Source organism: Pristiophorus japonicus, unplaced genomic scaffold (assembly GCF_044704955.1).
Source record: "Pristiophorus japonicus isolate sPriJap1 unplaced genomic scaffold, sPriJap1.hap1 HAP1_SCAFFOLD_659, whole genome shotgun sequence".
NCBI classification, from domain to species: domain Eukaryota; kingdom Metazoa; phylum Chordata; class Chondrichthyes; family Pristiophoridae; genus Pristiophorus; species Pristiophorus japonicus.
In genome coordinates this window covers 29,443-52,160 of record NW_027254571.1, presented here as the reverse complement: position 1 = coordinate 52,160, position 22,718 = coordinate 29,443, and the positions used below count along the sequence as shown (strand labels likewise).

Below are 22,718 nucleotides of genomic sequence, written 5' to 3'. Positions count from 1 at the left end.
CGGGGGGGTTTATATATAGAATAACAGATACCCGGGAGTGAGTTACAGGCTGGAATCTAATCGAGGCATTCGGGGGGTTTATATATACAATAACAGATACCCGGGAGTGAGTTATAGGCTGAAATCTAATCGAGGGGATCGGGGGGGGTTTATATATAGAATAACAGATACCCGGGGGTGAGTTATAGGCTGAAATCTAATCGAGAGGTTCGGGGGGTTTATATATAGAATAACAGATACCCGGGGGTGAGTTACAGCTGGAATCTACTCGAGGGGTTCGGAGGGGTTTATATATACAATAACAGATACCCGGGGGTGAGTTACAGGCTGGAATCTAATCGAGGGGTTCGGAGGGGTTATATATACAATAACAGATACCCGGGAGTGAGTTACAGGCTGAAATCTAATCGAGGGGTTCGGGGGGTTTATATATACAATAACAGATACCCGGGAGTGAGTTACAGGCTGGGATCTAATCGAGGGGTTCGGGGGGGGTTTATATATACAATAACAGATACCTGGGAGTGAGTTATCGGCTGGAATCTAATCGAGAGGTTCGGGGGGTTTATATATACAATAACAGATACCCGTGAGTGAGTTACAGGCTGGAATCTAGTCGAGGGGTTCGGGGGATTTATATATAGAATAACAGATACCCGGGAGTGAGTTACAGGCTGGAATCTAGTCGAGGGGTTCGAGGGATTCATATGTACAATAACGGATACCCCGGGAGTGAGTTACAGGCTGGAATCTAGTCAAGGGGTTCGGGGGATTTATATATACAATAACAGATACCCCGGGAGTAAGTTGCAGGCTGGAATCTAATCGAGGGGTTCGGGGCATTTATCTGTACAATAACAGATATCCGGGAGTGAGTTACAGGCTGGAATCTAGTCGAGAGGTTCGGGGGATTTATATATACAATAACAGATACCCCGGGAGTGAGTTACAGGCTGGAATCTAGTTGAGGGGTTCGGGGGATTTATATATCGAATAACGGATACCCCGGGAGTGAGTTACAGGCTGGAATCTAGTCGAGAGGTTCGGGGGATTTATATATACAATAACAGATACCCCGGGAGTGAGTTACAGGCTGGAATCTAGTGGAGGGGTTCGGGGGATTTATATATAGAATCACAGATACCCGGGAGTGAGTTACAGGCTGGAATCTAGTCGAGGGGTTCGGGGGATTTATATATACAATAACAGATACCCCGGGAGTGAGTTACAGGCTGGAATCTAGTCGAGGGGTTCGGGGGATTTATATATCGAATAACGGATACCCCGGGAGTGAGTTACAGGCTGGAATCTAGTCGAGGGGTTCGGGGGGTTTATATATAGAATAACAGATACCCGGGAGTGAGTTACAGGCTGGAATCTAGTCGAGGGGTTCGGGGGGTTTATATATACAATAACAGATACCCGGGAGTGAGTTACAGGCTGGAATCTAGTCGAGGGGTTCGGGGGATTTATATATACAATAACAGATACCCGGGAGTGAGTTACAGGCTGGAATCTAGTTGAGGGGTTCGGGGGATTTATATATACAATAACAGATACCCCGGGAGTGAGTTACAGGCTGGAATCTAGTCGAGGGGTTCGGGGGATTTATATATCGAATCACAGATACCCGGGAGTGAGTTACAGGCTGGAATCTAGTCGAGGGGTTCGGGGGGTTTATATATAGAATAACAGATACCCGGGAGTGAGTTACAGGCTGGAATCTAGTCGAGGGGTTCGGGGGATTTATATATAGAATAACAGATACCCGGGAGTGAGTTACAGGCTGGAATCTAGTCGAGGGGTTCGGGGGATTTATATATCGAATCACAGATACCCGGGAGTGAGTTACAGGCTGGAATCTAGTCGAGGGGTTCGGGGGGTTTATATATAGAATAACAGATACCCGGGAGTGAGTTACAGGCTGGAATCTAGTCGAGGGGTTCGGGGGGTTTATATATACAATAACAGATACCCGGGAGTGAGTTACAGGCTGGAATCTAGTCGAGGGGTTCGGGGGATTTATATATACAATAACAGATACCCGGGAGTGAGTTACAGGCTGGAATCTAGTTGAGGGGTTCGGGGGATTTATATATACAATAACAGATACCCCGGGAGTGAGTTACAGGCTGGAATCTAGTCGAGGGGTTCGGGGGATTTATATATCGAATCACAGATACCCGGGAGTGAGTTACAGGCTGGAATCTAGTCGAGGGGTTCGGGGGGTTTATATATAGAATAACAGATACCCGGGAGTGAGTTACAGGCTGGAATCTAGTCGAGGGGTTCGGGGGATTTATATATAGAATAACAGATACCCGGGAGTGAGTTACAGGCTGGAATCTAGTCGAGGGGTTCGGGGGATTTATATATCGAATCACAGATACCCGGGAGTGAGTTACAGGCTGGAATCTAGTCGAGGGGTTCGGGGGGTTTATATATAGAATAACAGATACCCGGGAGTGAGTTACAGGCTGGAATCTAGTCGAGGGGTTCGGGGGATTTATATATACAGTAACGGATACCCGGGCACAACGTTGCCTGTAATGTGAGCGGCTGACCACAGCCCCCGCCCCTCCCCTCCCGGAATGTCCCAGCACCCACCTCATGACAATCCTGGAGGAACTGTTGGAGCTCCCATTGGTCACTCAGACGCTCCATCCAATCGTGAGCGAGCGTATAATTGCGACGGCTCCTGCAAAGGAAATGGAAGATGGTCAGTCGTGGACAGTAATAGGGCAGTCTTCAAAAGCACCAACATCGCTTGGCACAGAGCATGGCCACAGCGACTGCAATCACCCCCACTGCACACCAGCACAGCGGAGAAACATAAGAACATAAGAAATAGGAGCAGGAGTAGGCCATTCGGCCCCTCGAGCCTGCTCCGCCATTTAATACGATCACGGCTGATCCGATCATGGACTCAGCTCCACTTCCCTGCCTGCTCCCCATAACCCCTTCTCCCCTTATCGGTTAAGAAACTGTCTATCTCTGTCTTAAATATATTCAATGTCCCAAGTTCCACAGCTCTCTAAGGCAGTGAATTCCACAAATTTACAACCCTCTGAGAGAAGAAATTCCTCCTCATTTCAGTTTTAAATGGGCGGCCCCTTATTCTAAGACCATGCCCCCTAGTTCTAGTCTCCCCCATCAGTGGAAACATCCTCTCTGCATCCATCTTGTCAAGCCCCCTCATAATCTTATACGTTTCGATAAGATCACCTCTCATTCTTCTGAATTCCAATGAGTAGAGGCCCAACCTACTCAACCTTTCCTCATAAGTTAACCCCCTCATCCCCGGAATCAACCGAGTGAACCTTCTCTGAACTGCCTCCAAAGCAAGTTTATCCTTTCGTAAATATGGAAACCAAAACTGCACACAGTATTCCAGGTGTGACCTCACCATTACCTTATATAACTGTCGCAAGACTGCCCTGCTTTTATATTCCATCCCCTTTGCAATAAAGGCCAAGATACCATTGGCCTTCCTGATCACTTGCTGTACCTACATACTCACCTTTTGTGTTTTATGCACAAGTACCCCAAGGTCCCGCTGTACTGCAGCACTTTGCAATCTTTCTCCATTTAAATAATAACTTGCTCTTTAATTTTTTTCTGCCAAAGTGCATGACCTCACACTTTCCAACATTATACTCTATTGGCCAAATTTTTGCCCACTCACTTAGCCTGTCGATGTCCTTTTGCAGATTTTTTGTGTCCTCCTCACACATTGTTTTTCCTCCCATCTTTGTATCATCGGCAAACTTGGCTACGTTACACTCAGTCCCTTCATCCAAGTCGTTAATATAGATTGTAAATAGTTGGGGTCCCAGCACTGATCCCTGCGGCACACCACTAGTTACTGGTTGCCAACCCGAGAATGAACCATTTACCCGACTCTCTGTTTTCTGTTAATTAGCCAATCCTCTATCCATGCTAATATATTATCCCCAACCCAGTGAACTTTTATCTTGTGCAGTAACCTTTTATGTGGCACCTTGTCAAATGCCTTCTGGAAATCCAAATACACCACATCCACTGGTTCCCCTTTATCCACCCTGTTCATCACATACATCCTCAAAGATTCCAGCAAATTTGTCAAACATGACTTCCCCTTCATAAATCCATGCTGACTCTGCCTGACTGAATTATGCTTTTCCAAATGTCCTGCTACTGCTTCTTTAATAATGGACTCCAGCATTTTCCCAACCACAGATGTTAGGCTAACTGGTCTATAGTTTCCTGCTTTTTGTCTGCCTCCTTTTTTAAATATGGGCATTTTCCAACCTGCTGGGACCTCCCCAGAATCCAGGGAATTTGGGTAAATTACAACCAATGCATCCACAATCCCTATCACTACTTCTCTTAAGACTCTAGGATGCAAGCCATCAGGTCCAGGGGATTTATCTGCCTTTAGTCCCATTATCTTACTGAGTACCACCTCCTTAGTGATTGTGATTGTGTTAAATTCCTCCCCACCTATAGCCCCTTGACTATCCACTGTTGGGATATTTTTAGTGTCCTCTACCGTAAAGACTGATACAAAATATTTGTTCAGAGTTTCTGCCATCTCCATGTTCCCCATCACTAATTCCCCGGTCTCGTCGGCTAAGGGATTAATATTTACTTTAGCCACTCTTTTCCTTTTTCTATACCTATAGAAACTCTTGCTGTCTGTTTTTATATTTCGTGCTGGTTTAATTTCATAGCCTATCTTCCCTTTATTAATCATTTTTTTAGCCATTCTTTGCTGGCTTTTAAAAGCTTCCCAATCTTCTGTCCTCCCACGAGTTTTGGCCACTTTGTATGCCCTTGTTTTTAATTGGATACCGTCCTTTATTTCTTTTGTTAGCCACGGATGGCTATCTTTTCTCTTACACCCTTTCCTCCTCACAAGCAACTGAAAATGGCTGGCAGCTATTTCACAGCCCACTGCTGACTCGCCCATTCCCATTGTGTGATGCCGAAGCCCAACTAAACGAGAGCAAAGAATCTTCCTCTATTCACTGCATCCAAACACAACAACAGGAGCAGGCCATTTGGCCGCTCCAGCCTGATCCGCCATTCAATTCGATCGATCTGTATCTCAACCGAATTTAACCACCTTTGCTCCATATCTCGTAATACTCTTACCTAACGGAAATATATTATTCTCAATCTTCCAAACTATCAATGACCCCCAGCATACACAGCTTTTTGGGAGAGAGTTCCAGATTTCCATGACCCTGACATCTCCTCTAAACGGCCTGGCTCTAACTGTAAGCTTCTGCCCCACCTGAGGAAATAATTTCTCTCTATCTACCCGATCAAATCTCTTTATCGCCTTAAACACCGCCATTAGATCCCCCCTTAATCTTTCATACTCAAGCAAAAAAAGTCTAGTCTGTGTAACCAGTCCTCACAATCCCTGCTTAAGTCCTGGTATCATTACAGATCCCCGGGGAACACTACTGGTCACCTGCCAATCAGAGTGTACAGCCTTTATCCTCGCCTCTCGGTCTCCTGCCAATTATCTGCACTGCACCCCTTCCAAAGCCAGAGATCTTTCCTGAGGGCCAGGGCCCAGGACCGAACGCAGTTATTCCAGATGGGGTCTGAACAGAGCTTCATACAACAGCAGCATAACCTCCGGCCCTTTGTATTCCAGCCACATTCCATTACTCTTTGCACTTGTGCACGAGCTTTCAATGGTTTGTGTACATGGACAGCCAAATCCCTCAATTCCTAATGTTTCACCATTAATATAACTGAACCATCTGCCAGTGTTTCCCACTCAATTAATCGACTAATGCCCCTTTATAACTTCATTCTCCCATCTACGCTATTTACTGTGCCTCCTCATTTCATGTATTCTGCAAACTCGGATATACAACTCTCCATTGCTTCATCAAAATCAACGATAAATACAGTGAGAAGCTGAGGCCCCGACACTGATCCCTGGGGACACCACCAGTCACATCCCTCCAATTAGAGTTTGTTCCCTTTATTCCCACTCTGCCTCCCAACCAACTCCCAACCCATGTCACAAGGTTGCCCCCAATTCCATGCGCTTTCATTTTTGCTAATCTCTTATGTGGAAGTTTATCGAATGCCTTCTGGAAGCCCATATAGACAACATCCATAGACACTCCTTGTCCACTGTGATTGTAACCTCAAAATATTCAACCCGTCAGACATAACCCATCCTTCACAAATCCATGCTGACTCTATGCTCAACTCATACTTGTCCCACTGATGATAGATTCCAGAAACTTCCCCACAACGAACCTTGGACGGACAGTCTATAGTTTCCATGGCGCCGATTTCCTGCCCAAGTGCCGCCGGTGGCCCGCGAGGTACCGGACGGTATTTTGGGCGGGAAATTCATCGCCGAGGTCCCTCGAAGGTCGGCGGGCGGCAAATGGGCGACGTACGCCGCCAATCCGGGCCACAGCGGGCGGGAGGTCTCATCCTCGGCGGCAGAGGCGCTTGCTGCCCAGGTGCCGCTGAGGATGGAGTCGGGCCCTCGGAGGGTCCAAGAGCTGGGGGAAAAAAATCACCAATACAAAATCCAAAAACTATCGGAAGACCTTCAGGGGACCCCAGCAGGTAAGTCGCTGCTGAAGAAAAATTCTCAACTGTTCAAACTTTTTTTCAGGTTTGTCAGACTCACCGTCAGGGACAGACCGGCCTGCGGCCAACGGACCACTCCCGCTCAACGCATCAATCTGGGAGCTCGGCGGGCGGGAGCTCAGTTGGGCCACTCGCCCGGCCGCTGACATCAGCGGCCGGTTCCTGGCAGCTCTCCCATCCCGACCGTTCCAGGCCATCCCGACAGTGGCACTGGGCGGATCTTCAGGAGGAATGTCGGCGACAGTCGCCGGTGGATTGATGAATTTCGGTCTCCTGGTTTCTCTCTCCCACCTGTCCTAAATAATGGAGCAAGATTTGCAACTTTCCAACCCAATGACACATTCCTGAATCCAGGAAACTTTGGTAAGTTTTGACTAAAGCATCTGGAATTTCACCACCTGTTATTTCCTCAGTGTCTGTTACAATCTCACCTGCGTCTGTTGTAATGGGCCCGCACTGCTCCTTGCCACTCTCATTTCATATATTTATAAAAAAACTTTTACTGTTAGCTTTGATATCCGTTAGTTTTTTTTCATAAACCCTTTTTTGCACGCCTCATAACTTTCTTTGTAACCTTTGTTGCTTTTTATACACTGAATGATAAGGATGAGTGGAGGAGTGACCTGCAAATGTTAGTCGGTTTATATCAGTCAGTGTTAGCAATGTATAGTGCACACCCAGGCCTGGAAATTCGGGAGCGCTGCATTTGGGGGCGGTAACACTGGCGAGACACGAGACTTTGGGCCAGGCGCAGAAATCTCGCCTCTCACGAGAAAGCGGGGTTACCGTCCCCAGAAAGGAAGGGGAGCGGGAATCCAGGCGTAAATCAAGTGCTGCACTTCCTTTCTGGGGGGGAGGGGTAGCAGGACACACGGCTCAGCAGCGATATGGGGGGGGCTCCTCCCTGAATTAAAGGGAAGGGCCCAAACTGCATACTATGCAGAATAAAAAGGGTCCTAGCTGGAAGTGGGGGTGCCGTGATCAGCCCGGCCCTCGAGCAGAGTGATCGCGGCACCGACCCCGCCAGCGGTGGCCGGGGGGGGGGGGAGTGGACATTTTTTTTGACGAGCAGCTGGCCACCTCCCCCTTAACTTGCGAGCGGTGACATCACAATCTCCGGGCGCAGGAGATCACGACACAACGCCGTCGCGAAACTCCCGCCTTGCGTCGGGACATTGACAGGAGGCGCAAAGAACCCGAATTTCTCCCCCGCAGTGTTCAATCGGTCACGGTTAAGGTCTATACACCCACGTGAATGGAAGTGTTCACCATGAATTGGCACCTTCGCTCTGTGACCATGGAGTGTGGGTCTTGCCGTACCTGGTAGTGATGGACTTTGTCTGGTCTCGGATCTTATCCAGGTAGATGTTGCTGCCCTTCACCAGGTGGCCTCCGGCTTCCACCACCGTGTTGATCTTCTGCAGGTTAATTTCCAGCGTCACCAGGAAGTCCCGGTGCTTTTTGATCGCTGCTTCCGCTGCCTCCACCGTTACTGGTAACTCAAGCTGGGCCAGCACCGACTCCTGCACACAGGATTTACAATCAGGATCCCACAGGGAATAACATGCAGGGTATCACAGCACTGAGCTACAGGAGAAGGGAATTCACAAACCCCAGTAACGTTACCGAGAACAGGTGTATCAGACCATCCCTCCACCAATATGGACAATGGCAGTTATTGTTGTGTCCATAGCTTTATAGGCGATACACCTCCGCCCCTGCCTCAGCTCATCCGCTGCTGAAACCCTCATCCGTGCCTTTGTTACCTCCAGACTTGACTATTCCAACGCATTCCTGGCCAGCCTCTCACATTCTACCCTACGTAAACTTGAGGTCATCCAAAACTCAGCAGCCCGTGTCCTAACTCGCACCAAGTCCTGATCACCCATCACCCCTGTGCTCGCTGACCTACATTAGCTTCCGGTTAAGCAACATCTCGATTTCAAAATTCTCATCTTATTTACAAATCCCTCCATGGCCTTGCCCCTCCCCATCTCTGTAATCTCCTCCAGCCCAACAACCCTCTGAGATCACTGCGGACCTCTGAGTCTGGCCTCACTCGCATGCCCGATTTCCTCTGACCCACCATTGGTGACCGTGCCCTCAACTACCGAGCCCCTAGCCTCTGGAATTCCCTCCCTAAGCCTCTCCGCCTCTCTACTTCGCCTGTCTCCTTTAAGACGCTCCTTAAAACCAGCCTCTTGACCAAGCTTTGGGTCATCTGTTCTAATATCTCCTTATGTGGCTCGGTGTCAAAACCTTGTTCAATAACTGCTCCTGTGAAGTGCCTTGCTTCGGTTAAAAGCGTTATATAAATACAAGTTCTTGTGATACCGACGCTGTACTTTCCTACATTAACTGTTTGATTGACATTAATTACACCACGATGCTGCCAAAAGCCAGACACATTACACCAGTGAATCAAATGTTATTCATCCTCAGCTCATCACCAGCACAAGTCCCAGTGTCAGATTCCTCTGCAAGTAAGGCCCCATTACCGGGCGCTGAGACTCGGTACTGACCCTGTGTGCTGGATGGTGAGACGCTAATCTACCAGCTCTCTGCTGTCCATGTTGTTGCTGATCACAGAAAGACAATGTAGCTACGAGGCTCGGTATGTGTGTGTTGCGGCCCATGGATCGGCCTGTGTCTGAGCTGGGAACAATCCTCTGGTCAGTGGGAGGTAGCAGCACTGAGTCCACAGACACTGACTGTCGGACAAGGTGACCCTGGACTCAATGACTGCAAGATAGTCAGCACATTGGAGGCGTGGAATGGGAGCAGTGGTGTGCACTGTGTTCACAAGATGGTACACCCGAGGGTTTAGAATAAAGGAGCAAAAGGCATTCGAAAGATGCTCCACACAAAGGACTGCAGACTCTGAACGATTGGACCCAGAAACAGTGCAGGCCCCTGTTGGTGAATCAGGCAGGAGGGCCTTGCACAGAGCGGGTGACAGAAGGAGAGCTCTTTCCAACACGGCCTGAGTTAATGAACACTGCCGGCCATTTCTTTCACAGCTGCCTCTTTGCTCTCCATGGATACCGAGCTCATTCTGCTTTTGGCCGATCCTGGTCACTGCTTGTAATGCCTGGACCTCATTCCCATGGAAAGATTGCTCCCATGGGAAGAGCAGACAATGGGAATTATTGCCCAGTACACTCCGGGCCCCAGTGCTGGGACCACTGGGTATGAGATATGGTTCCAGATGAGGGGCTTTGAAACTTATGAACAGATTGTCAGCTCATTTATCGCATGGCTGATTGTGGGAGCTTGCTGTGCGCAAATTGGCTGCCGCCTTTCCTACATTACAACAGTGACTACACTACAAAAATATTTCATTGGCTGTGAAAAGCTTTAGGATGTTCTGAGATCATGATCAGAATTCCTGGGCTCTAAAGCCCTGTCACAATTAATTTTGACTGGATGGGGCCGAAATGCAGGGTCTCGATAAGGCCTGTTAACGCCGGAATGCGGTGACCAGGCGACGGAATCCAATGCCCGCCGAGCTTTCCCTGTCGGCGCACCTTGTATTCTCTCTGTCAGCCCTGGCTGCACGGCAGCCATTAAAGGCGAGGGCCCACTGCTGCCAGTTTATTTTTTTTGCCGGCCGATTTCCATGTCGGCCGGACTACTGTGCCCCCGAGTTCGGCTGGGCCGCCAACAGGCAGCCTGGCACACAACCCCCCCCTCGGGTGCCAGGCCGCTGGCCCAGTCGAAACCCTCCCTGGTGGCCCAGTGGCCAATCCTAAATAATCACTGCTTCTCTCCCCTTTACGTTCAGGGGAGATACGCGGTGATGCAAGCGTGCAATGATGTCATCAGCGCTCCGCTGCTGCGTGACAGTGGCGGACAGTCCATCCCGCCTCCGCTTACGCCCCTCACCAGCACTTGCCGCCGCGCCCATTATTCCAGGCCGCTTCAAAAAAAAGACAAAGCTGAATATCGATCAAGAGTCGACCTCATCCCACCAAGCGGTGAAAACATTTAAAAAACGGTAAGTGCTCCAGGTTTCTGGTGGGCCTGAACTTCTTCCCCCATATGCGCTCTGTACAGTTGAACGCAGGCGTTGTTGGGCACTCGAAACCCAACACTCTCAACATCAACAGTCCCTCCACTTTGCACACTACCATTCCCACAGTCTCAGGAGCAGAAGCCCTGGATCCCCCAGGGAGTCACAGATCATCCGATGATGGCAGCAAGGAGTGTGACCAGGGCAATGGTCAGCGAAGCTCTTCAGTCATCTGCTAAAGGTTCCTATCATCTGCTGCCATTCCTCAATGGAGACCTTGGAGATCCACATAGTGCGCACTACAAAGTCGCTCAGGTCTATGGAACAGTCTGAGTACAGGTCCAGATCCTGTTCATGCCTCACAAGTTGACCTAATACGTGCCAACTGACTGACCCAATCAGACAAGGGATCTCCCAGACATGTTCCAGCTACAGCTTCAATCTCCATTCAATCATAGACATTTATGGCAAAGGAGACCATTCGGCCCATCGTGTCTGTGCCTGCCAAAATAGAGATCTCCAGCCTAATCACACTTTCCAGCTCTTGGTCCGTAGCCTGGTAGATTACAGCATTTCAAGTGTATTTCAGGCACTGAGTTCCAGATCCCCACCACCCTCTGGGTGAAAAAAGTTCTCCTCAAATCGCCTCTAAATCTCATTGCTTACTTTAAATCTATGGCCCCCTGGTTGTTGACCCTCTGCTAAGGGAAATAGGTCCTTCCCGTCCACTCTATCTAGGCCCCTCATCATTTTATACACATCAATAAGGTCTCCCCTCAGTCTCCTCCGATCCAAAGAAAACAAGCCCAGTCTGTCCAATTGTTATGTATGTAAACAGTGTAACTGTGTAAGACTTGCCACCAGAGGGCGCAACTGTTGGAGGCCCAAGGGTCACCTGCACACCGCGTGCAAGGGAGTATAAAAGGTTGTCTGCCAGGCTGCTTAGGCACTCTGGAGTTGTATTAAAGAGACTAAGGTCACATCAGTTTTAGCTCACACTACTCAGTCTTGTGGAGTTCTTCCATACTTAACAATTGGCGACGAGTAACAGATTCCGAACTTTCACGCGGTCATGGCTGCTGTTGGTATTTTAGAGAGATTTGTAGAGGGTGATGATTGGGAAGCCTTCGTTGAGCGTCTCGACCAGTACTTCGTGGCCAACGAACTGGATGGGGATGATAAAGCGATCACGTGCAGGACGATTCTCCTCACCGTGTGTGGGTCCACAATATACGGCCTCATCAAGAATCTGCTAACACCGGAGAAACCAGCGAGAAGACATATACAGAGTTGTGTACGCTGGTTCGGAACCACCTCAAGCCGAAGGAGAGCGTCTTAATGGCCAGGTATCGCTTCTACACTCACCACCGCTCCGAGGGCCAGGACGTGGAGAGTTATGTCACCGACCTGAGACGCCTTGCGGGAACTTGCGAATTTGCTGGATTTTTGGGGGACATGCTGCGGGACTTTTTTGTGCTTGGCATCGGCCACGAGGTCATTCTTCGCAAGCTGCTATCCGCCGAATCCCTCGACCTGAGCAAGGCCATCACGACAGCCCAGGCATTCATATCCACGAGCGATATTACCAGACAGATATCTTCCCAGCATCGAAGCTCACCGGCAAGTACTGTGCATAAAATAACGTCACCAGCAGGCAGAACTGCATATGGCAGGGTCTACACGCCTGCAGCTGCAAGACCTAGGATGACTCAGAGTCCGCCATCGGGCGTGAATGCGAATCCATTAGCACCATGTTGGCGCTGCGGGGGTAATCATTGAGCCCATCAATATCGATTCAAGCACTACGTGTGCAAAGGCTGCGGAACAATGGGGCACCTCCAGCGAATGTGCAAGAGTGCTGTGACTCACCACGTGGCAGAGTCGGCAGAGGATGATCGATCCGGCGCGGACCACCCAGAACAAACAAGAGAGGCAACTCAACCCGAGGAAGAAGTGTATGAGGTACACACCTTCACCACCAATAGCCCTCCTATCATGCTTAAAGTCAAATTGAACGGTATTCCGGTATCAATGGAGTTGGACACAGAGGTGAGGCAGCCGATTATGAGCCAGAAGGCTTTTGAGAAACTGTGGGGCAACAAGGCGGAAAGGTCCAAACTGAACCCGATTCAGACAAAGCTGCGCCAAAGAGTTCAAACCAGTCACTGGCAGTGCAGCAGTGAAGGTATCATATGATGGAGCTGTGCATGATTTATCACTGTGGATTGTACCAGGCGATGGCCCAACACTATTCGGCAGAAGCTGGCTGGGAAAGATTCGGTGGAACTGGGACGACATCAAAGCACTATCTTCAATGTACCCAAGTGCTGAGCAAGTTTCCATTGCTTTGAACCCGGCATCGGCAACTTCACAGGTGCCAAGGTGCAGATCCATCTAGTCCCTGATGCAAGGCCCGTTCATCACAAGGCTCGAGCGGTTCCATATATAGAAACAGCCTTCCAGTCAGAAAAATAGGTGACCCTCATCGACCCTCTTTTTTACCCCCTTAAAAATAATCAATCAAGTTCGTCAGATACGACTTTCCCTCAACAAATCCATGCTGACTGTCCTTAATTAATCCGTGTTGTTCTAAATGAAGATTTATCCTGTCCCTCAGGAATTTTTCCAATAATTTTCCCACCACTGAGGTTAGTCTGTCTGGCCTGTAATTACTCGGTCTATCCCTTTCTCCCCTTTTAAACAAAGGTACAACGTTAGCAGTCCTCCAGTACCACCCCTGAAGCCAGAGAGGATTGGAAAATGATGGTCAGAGCCTCCGCTATTTCCTCCCTTGCTTCTTTTAAAAGCCTGGGATACCTTTCACCCGGGTCTGGGGATTTATCCACTTGCAACAATGCTAAACCCCTTAACACGTCCAACTCACCAGACCCTAGGCAGAATGCTGCCAGCGAGGCCACTCTCAATCAGCTGCATATCACACTCTGGGTGACCCATTGTTCACCAACAATAACAACAACCTGCATCTATATAGCACCTTTAACATAGTAAAACTTCCCAAGGTGCTTCACAGGAGCGTTATCAAACAAAATTTGACACTGAGCCACATAAGGAGAAATTAGAGCAGATGACCAAAAGCTTGGTCAAAGAGGTAGGTTTTAAGAAGCATCTTAAAAGAGAGAGAGGTAGAGAGGCGGAGAGGTTTAGGGAGGAAGTTCCATAGCTTAGAGCCCAGGCAACAGAAGGCAGGGCCACCGATGGTTGAGCGATTATAATCAGTGATGCTCAAGAGGGCAGAATTTGAGGAGCACAGATATCTCGGGGGTTTACAGAGATCGGGAGGGGTGAGGGCCATGGAAGGATGAGAATTTTGAAATCGAGGTGTTACTTAACCAGGAGCCAATGTAGTCAGCGAGCACAGGGGTGATGGGTGAACGGGACTTGGTGCCAGTTAGGACACGGGGCAGTGAGCACAGGGGTGATGGGTGAGTGGGACTTGGTGCGAGTTAGGACACGGGGCAGCGAGCACAGGGGTGATGGGTGAGTGGGACTTGGTGCCAGTTAGGACATGGGGCAGCGAGCACAGGGGTGATGGGTGAGCGGGACTTGGTGCCAGTTAGGACACGGGGCAGTGAGCACAGGGATGATGGGTGAGTGGGACTTGGTGCCAGTTAGGACACGGGGCAGTGAGCACAGGGGTGATGGGTGAGTGGGACTTGGTGCGAGTTAGGACACGGGGCAGCGAGCACAGGGGGTGATGGGTGAGCGGGACTCGGTGTGAGTTAGGACACGGGGCAGTGAGCACAGGGGTGATGGGTGAGCGGGACTTGGTGCGAGTTAGGACACGGGGCAGTGAGCACAGGGGGTGATGGGTGAGCGGGACTCTGCGAGTTAGGACACGGGGCAGTGAGCACAGGGGGCGATGGGTGAGCGGGACTTGGTGTGAGTTAGGACACGGGGCAGTGAGCACAGGGGGTGATGGGTGAGCGGGACTCGGTGCGAGTTAGGACACGGGGCAGCGAGCACAGGGGGTGATGGGTGAGCGGGACTCGGTGTGAGTTAGGACACGGGGCAGTGAGCACAGGGGGTGATGGGTGATCGGGACTTGGTGCCAGTTAGGACACGGGGCAGCGAGCACAGGGGTGATGGGTGAGTGGGACTGGGTGCGAGTTAGGACACGGGGCAGCGAGCACAGGGGTGATGGGTGAGTGGGACTTGGTGCCAGTTAGGACACGGGGCAGCGAGCACAGGGGGTGATGGGTGATCGGGACTTGGTGCCAGTTAGGACACGGGGCAGCGAGCACAGGGGTGATGGGTGATCGGGACTTGGTGCCAGTTAGGACACGGGGCAGCGAGCACAGGGGTGATGGGTGAGTGGGACTTGGTACGAGTTAGGACACGGGGCAGTGAGCACAGGGGTGATGGGTGAGTGGGACTTGGTGCCAGTTAGGACATGGGTCAGCGAGCACAGGGGTGATGGGTGATCGGGACTCGGTGCCAGTTAGGACACGGGGCAGTGAGCACAGGGGGTGATGGGTGAGTGGGACTTGGTGCCAGTTAGGACACGGGGCAGCGAGCACAGGGGGTGATGGGTGATCGGGACTTGGTGCCAGTTAGGACACGGGGCAGCGAGCACAGGGGTGATGGGTGATCGGGACTTGGTGCCAGTTAGGACACGGGGCAGCGAGCACAGGGGTGATGGGTGAGTGGGACTTGGTACGAGTTAGGACACGGGGCAGTGAGCACAGGGGTGATGGGTGAGTGGGACTTGGTGCCAGTTAGGACATGGGTCAGCGAGCACAGGGGTGATGGGTGATCGGGACTCGGTGCCAGTTAGGACACGGGGCAGCTAAGTTTTGGATGACCTCTAGTTTACATCGGGTAAAACATGGAAGGCCAGTCAAGAGCGTGTTGGAATAGTCAGGTCTCGAGGTAACAAAGGCATTTCAGTAGATGAGCTGAGGCAGGGGCGGAGACGGGCGACGTTACATTGGTGAAAGTAGGCAGACTTGGTCATGGTGGGGTATGGGATCGGAAGCTCATTTCAGGGTGAAATATGACCCCTAGGTTGCGAACAGTTTGGTTTAGCCTCAGACAGATGCTAGGGAGAGGGATGGAGTCAGTGTCTAGGGAACGCAGTTTGTGGCGGGGATCAAAGACAATGGCTTCGGTCTTCCCAATATTTAATTGGAGAAAATTTCTGCTCATCCAGTACTGGATGTTGGACAAGCAGTCTGACAATTTAGAGGCTATGGAGGGGTCGAGAGAAGTGGTGGAGAGGTAGAGCTGGGTGTCGTCAGCGGACATGTGGAAAGTAACTCTGTGTTTTCGGATGATATCGCCAAGGGGCAACGTGTAAGTGAGAAATAGGAGGGGACCAAGGATAGATCCTTGGGGGACACCAGAGATAACGATGTGGGAGTGGGAAGAGAAGCCATTGCAGGAGATTTTCTGGCTACGATTAGATAGATAGGAATGGATCCAGGCGAGTGTAGTCCCTCCCCGCTGGATGATGGTGGAGAGGCATTGGAGGAGGATGGAGTGGTCAACTGTGTCAAAGGCTGCACACAGGTCCAGGAGGACGAGGAGGGTTAGTTTAACATAGAAACATAGACAATAGGAGCAGGAGTAGGCCATTCGGCCCCTCGAGCCTGCACCACCATTCAATATGATCATGGCTGATCCTCTATCTCAACACCATATTCCCGCTTTTTCCCCATACCCCTTGATGCCTTTTGTTTCTAGAAATCTATCTATCTCCCTCTTAAATATATTCAGTGACTTGGCCTCCACAGCCTTCTGTGGTAGAGAATTCCACAGGTTCACCACCCTCTGAGTGAAAACATTTCTCCTCATCTCAGTCCTAAATTTCCTGCCCCGTATCCTGAGACTGTGACCCCTTGTTCCAGACTTACCAGCCCCGGAAAACATCCTCCCTGCATCCAGTCTGTCTAACCCCATCAGAATTTTATACGTTTCAAGAGATCCCCTTCATTCTTCTAAACTCCAGTGAATACAGGCCTAGTCGACCCAATCTCTCCTCATACAATAGTCCTGCCATCCCAGGAATCAGTCTGGTGAACCTTCGCTGCACTCCCTCTATGGCAAGTATATTCTTTTTTAGGTAAGGAGACCAAAACTGCACACAATACTCCAGGTGCGGTCTCACCAAGGCCCTGTATAACTGTAGTAAGACATCCTTGCTCCTGTACTCAAATCCTCTTGCAATGAAGGCCAACATACCATTTGCCTTCCTAACTGCTTGCTGCACCTGCAGGTTTGCTTTCAATGACTGGTGTACAAGGACACCCAGGTCCCTCTGTACATCGACACTTCCCAAAGCATCACCATTTAAATAATACTTTGTCTTTATGTTTTCCTACCACAGTGGATAACTTCACATTTATCCACATTATACTGTATCTGCCATGTGTTTGCCCACTCACTCAACCCATCTAAATCACCTTGCAGCATCTTTGCATCCTCCTCACAACTCACAATCCCACCTAGTTTTGTGTCGTCAGCAAACTTGGAAATATTACATTTGGTTCCCTCATCCAAATCATTTATATATATTGTGAATAGCTGGGGCCCCAGCACTGATCCCTGTGGTACCCCACTAGAAACATAGAAACATAGACAATAGGAGCAGGCCATTCGGCCCTTCGAGCCTGCACCACCATTCAATATGATCATGGCTGATCATGTAACTTCAGTACCCCACTCCTGTTTTCTCTCCATACCCCCTGATCCCTTTAGCCGTAAGGGCCACATCTAACTCCCTTTTGAATATATCTAACGAACTGGACTCAACAACGTTCTGTGGTAGAGAATTCCACAGGTTCACAATTCTCTGAGTGAAGAAGTTTCTCCTCATCTCGGTCCTAGTCACTGACCGCCACCGCGAAAAAGACCGTGTATTCCTACTCTCGGTTTCCTGCCAGTTAACCAATTTTCAATACATGACCCCCAATCCCATGTGCTTTAATTTTGTACACTAACCTCTTAACTTTATCTTTGTCACAGTCTCAGAGGATGTCATTTGTGACTTTGATAAGAGTCGTTTCGGTACTGTGCCAAGGGCAGAAACCTAATTGGAGGGATTGGAACATGGAGTTCCAGGAAAAATGGGCACGGATTTAGGAGACGACAACATGTCCAAGGACTTTGGAGAGGTAAGGGAGGTTGGAGATGGGGCAGTAGTTTGCAAGGTCAGAGGGGTCGAGGGTTGGTTTTTTGAGAGGGGTGATGACGGTAGATTTGAAGGAGGGGAAGCAGTACCTGAGGAGAGAACCGTTAACAATGTCGGCTATCATGGGAGCCAGAAAAGTAAGTTGGGTAGTCAGCAGTTTGGTGGGAATAGAGTCAAGGGAGCAGGAAGTGGGTCTCGTGGACAAGATGAGCGTGGAGAGGTCATGAGGGGAGATCAGTGAGAAACTAGAGAAAGCTGCAAGCTCATGGCTTGGACAGGGAGGAATCTTAGAAGAAGATTGGCCCGGTGTGCTATTCCCTGGATTCTGGGGTGGTCCCAGCGAATTGGAAAACCGCAAATGTAACACCTCTATTTAAAAAAGGGACGAACTATTTGTACTGCACTTTTTTGATCGACAGGCATCTGTCAAGCTCCGCCCCCTCCAGCCCGAACCATTCCAAGCGCGTGGTGCTGAGCAGCAGGACCAGAGGCTCCGACTCTCTCCTCCCCGGCCAGCCTGGGCCCGATGGCTGCGGGAGGGGAAAAGACAGATGGAAAGAGAATGAGACAGAGGGAGACAGAGGTAGCGAGGCAGGGAGAGAAAGAGAGTGAGAGACATTGTACAGGCAACTTTTCTCATCTCTCTTTGTATCTCAGTATCTGGTTTATGGTCCTCAGTTTCTTTCACAGACAATGTACAGGGAGCTTTACTCGAGAGAGGGCAGTGGGACGGAGCCGCTGGCAGCTGGAGGTGGCCAATGGCAAGAGAGGCTGTGGGGAAGTGGGACCCTGCGACTGACAGCGTCTCCCGTGAGCCACGAGTCCCGAGCGGCAACAGCGGGGGAGAAAGAGAGAGAGAGCTCGGGGTGTTGAGGGGAGAGAGAGAGAGAGCTCGGGGGTGGGGGGAAGAGAGCTCGGGGGGCGGGGGGGGGAGAGAGAGACTGGGGGAGTGAGAGAGACTGTGGCTGGGGGAGAGAGAGAGAGACTGGGGGAGTGAGACAGACTGTGGCTGGGGGAGAGAGAGACTGGGGGAGAGAGAGAGAGACTGTGGCTGGGGGAGAGAGAGAGAGACTCAGGGAGAGAGAGAGACTGGGGGAGAGAGAGAGACTGTTGCTGGGGGAGAGAGAGAGAGACTGGGGGAGTGAGAGAGACTGTGGCTGGGGGAGAGAGAGAGAGACTGGGGGAGTGAGAGAGACTGTGGCTGGGGGAGAGAGAGAGAGACTGGGGGAGAGAGAGAGACTGGGGGAGAGAGAGAGACTGTGGCTGGGGGAGAGAGAGACTGGGGGAGAGAGAGAGATTGTGGCTGGGGGAGAGAGAGAGAGACTCAGGGAGAGAGAGAGACTGGGGGAATGAGAGAGACTCGGGGAGAGAGAGAGACTGTTGCTGGGGGAGAGAGAGAGAGACTGGGGGAGTGAGAGAGACAGTGGCTGGGGGAGAGAGAGAGAGACTGGGGGAATGAGAGAGACTGTGGCTGGGGGAGAGAGAGAGAGACTGGGGGAGAGAGAGAGACTCGGGGAGAGAGAGAGACTGGGGGAATGAGAGAGACTGTGGCTGGGGGAGAGAGAGAGAGACTGGGGGAGAGAGAGAGACAGTGGCTGGGGGAGAGAGAGAGAGAGACTGGGGGAGAGAGAGAGACACGGTGGGGGCGGGGGGAGGGGGGGAATGGGGGGTTGGAGGGGAGAGAGGGAATTCAGGGAAGACGGATCATGTTCTTCGAAGCCCCTACAAGGGATAGCGTTGGTGTGGATGATATACAGAAGTCACAACACTGTCACTATTCACTTCATACCTAAAAACCTGTTAACAATCTGTACACAATGCCCCATCTATGATGGGGTGGGGGAAGGGTGCACCTAGAAACATAGAAAATAGGTGCAGGAAAAGGCCATTCGGCCCTTCGAGCTTGCACCACCATTCAATAAGATCATTCCCTTAGTACACCTTTCCTGCTTTCTCTCCATACCCCTTAGCCGTAAGGGCCATACCTAACTCCCTCTTGAATAAATCCAATGAACTGGCCTCTCTGTGGTAGGGAATTCCACAGGTTAACAACTCTCTGAGTGAAGAAGTTTCTCCTCATCTCAGTCCTAAAAGTCTTTTCCCTTATCCTTAGACTGTGTCCCCTGGTTCTGGACTTCCCCAACATCAGGAACATTCTTCCTGCATCTAACCTGTCCCGTCCCGTCAGAATTTTATATGTTTCTATGAGATCCCCTCTCATCCTTCTAAACTCCAGTGAATATAAGCCGAGTCGATCCAGTCTCTCCTCATATGTCAGTCCTGCCATCACGGGAATCAGTCTGGTGAGCCTTCGCTGCATTCCCTCAATAGCAAGAACGTCCTTCCTCAGATTAGGAGATCAAAACTGAACACAATATTCCAGGTGAGGCCTCACCAAGGCCCTGTACAACTGCAGTAAGACCTCCCTGCTCCTATACTCAAATCCCCCCGTCATGAAGGCCAACATACCATTTGCCTTCTTCATTGCCTGCTGTACCTGCATGCCAACTTTCAATGACTGATGTACCATGACACCCAGGTCTCGTTGAACCTCCCCTTTTCCTAATCTGCCGCCATTCAGATAATATTCTGCCTTCCTGTTTTTGCCACCAAAGTGGATAACCTCACACTTATCCACATTATACTGCATCTGCCATACATTTGCCCAATCACCTAACCTGTCCAAGTCACCCTGCAGTCTCTTAGCATCCTCCTCACAGCTCACATCGCCACCCAGCTTAGTGCCATCTGCAAACTTGGAGATATTACACCCAATTCCTTCATCTAAATCATTGATGTATATTGTAAAGAGCTGGGGTCCCAGCACTGAGCCCTGCGGCACCCCCCTAGTCACTGCCTGCCATTCTGAAAAGGACCTATTAATCCCGACTCTCTGCTTCCTATCTGCCAACCAGTTCTCTATCCACGTCAATACATTACCCCCAATACCATGTGCTTTAATTTTGCACACCAATCTCTTGTGTGGGACCTTGTCAAAAGCCTTTTGAAAGTCCAAATACACCACATCCACTGGTTCTCCCCTGTCCACTCTATCAGTGACATCCTCAAAAAATTCTAGCAGATTTGTCAAGCATGATTTCCCTTTCATAAATCCATGCTGACTTGGACCGATCCTGTCACTGCTTTCCAAATGCGCTGCTATTTCATCTTTAATAATTGATTCCAACATTTTCCCCACTACTGATGTCAGGCTAACCGGTCTATAATTACCCGCTTTTTCTCTCCCTTCTTTTATAAAAAGTGGTGTTACATTAGCTACCCTCCAATCCATAGGAACTGATCCAGCGTCGATAGACTATTGGAAAATGATCACCAATGCATCCACTATTTCTAGGGCCACTTCCTTAAGTACTCTGGGCTGCAGACTGTCAGGCCCCAGGGATTTATTGGCTTTCAATCCCATCAATTTCCCTAACACCATTTCCCGCCTAATAAGGATATCCTTCAGTTCCTCCTTCTCACTAGATCCTCGATCCCCAAGTATTTCTAGAAGGTTATTTGTGTCTTCCTTCGTGAAGACAGAACCAAAGTATTTGTTCAACTGGTCTGCCATTTCTTTGTTCCCCATTATAAATTCACCCGAATCTGACTGCAAGGGACCTACGTTTGTCTTCACTAATCTTTTTCTCTTCACACACTGGGGTAAAGCAATTCGGCTGGCCTTGCTGTCTTCTGGGGAGCTCTGTCCTCAGTCGCTTCAGGAAGTCAAAGTGGATCGAGTTACAATTTGAAAAGTCAGTGAGACCTTGGGAAGGGCGTTTCCAGTGACACATTCCTGTGAAACTTCAGGGTGTGGCTTATCCTTCAAGGGGACCGATCAGAAATAAGGGGGAGAGCCTGTTGGCCATTTTTGCAGTACAAATAAGCATGTTCTTTAAAAAAGGAGGCAGACAAAAATCAGGAAACTATAGACCAGTTAGCCTCACATCTGTGGTTCGGAATATGCTGGAGTCCATTATTAAGGAAGCAGTATCGGGACATGTGGAAAAGCAAAATTCAATCAAGTTAGTCAGACACGACCTTCCCTTAATAAATCCGTGCTGACTGTCCTTGATTAATCCATGTCTTTGTCACCTGAGAACTCATTTTTAGAGTGGAAGCAAGTCTTCCTCGATTTCGAGGGACTACCTATGATGATGAATCCATGTCTTTCCAAATGAAGATTTATCCTGTTCCTCAGGATTTTTCCAATAATTTTCCCACCACTGAGGTTAGGCTGATTGGCCTGCAATTACTTGGTCTATCCCTTTCTCCCCTTTTAAACAAAGGGACATTAGCAGTCCTCCAGTCCTCTGGCGCCACACCTGTAGCCAGAGAGGATTGGAAAATGATGGTCAGAGCCTCTGCTATTTCCTCTTTTGCTTCTCTTAATAGCCTGGGATACATTTCATCCGGGCCTGGGGATTTATCCACTTTCAAAGCTGCTGAGCCCCTTAATACTTCCTCTCTCACTCTGTTTATCTCGTCTAATATTTCACACTCATCCTCCCTGATTGCAAAGTCTGCATCGCCCCTCTCTTTTACGAAAACAGATGCAAAGTATTCATTAAGAATCATACCACGTCTTCTGTCTCCACACACAGATTTCATAAGAATATAAGAAATAGGAGCAGGAGTAGGCCATATGGCCCCTCGAGCCTACTCCGCCATTTAATACGATCATGGCTGATCCGATCATGGACTCAGGTCCACTTTCCTGCCCGCTCCCCATAACCCCTTATCAGTTAAGAAACTGTCTATCTCTGTCTTAAATGTATTCAATGACCCAGCTTTCTCAGCTCTCTGAGGCAGCGAATTCCACAGATTTATAACCCTCTGAGAGAAGAAATTCCTCCTCATCTCAGTTTTAAATGGGCGGCCCCTTATTCTAAGATTATGCCCCCTAGTTCTAGTCTCCCCCATCAGTGGAAACATCCTCTC

At 49.8% G+C, this 22,718-nt stretch overlaps 1 protein-coding gene across 1 annotated transcript in view; it reads right to left on the bottom strand.

The window, feature by feature from the left end:
- The window catches only part of LOC139255888 (spectrin beta chain, non-erythrocytic 1-like), a gene marked incomplete at both ends in the record, with an annotated part of 232,208 nt that overhangs the window by 180,098 nt on the left and 29,392 nt on the right, over positions 1 to 22,718 (bottom strand). Inside the window, 2 exons of the mRNA XM_070874048.1 lie at positions 2,608 to 2,698; positions 7,936 to 8,138. Of these exons, the coding sequence (XP_070730149.1) occupies positions 2,608 to 2,698; positions 7,936 to 8,138 (294 nt within the window). The remainder of the gene's footprint in view (positions 1 to 2,607; positions 2,699 to 7,935; positions 8,139 to 22,718) is intronic.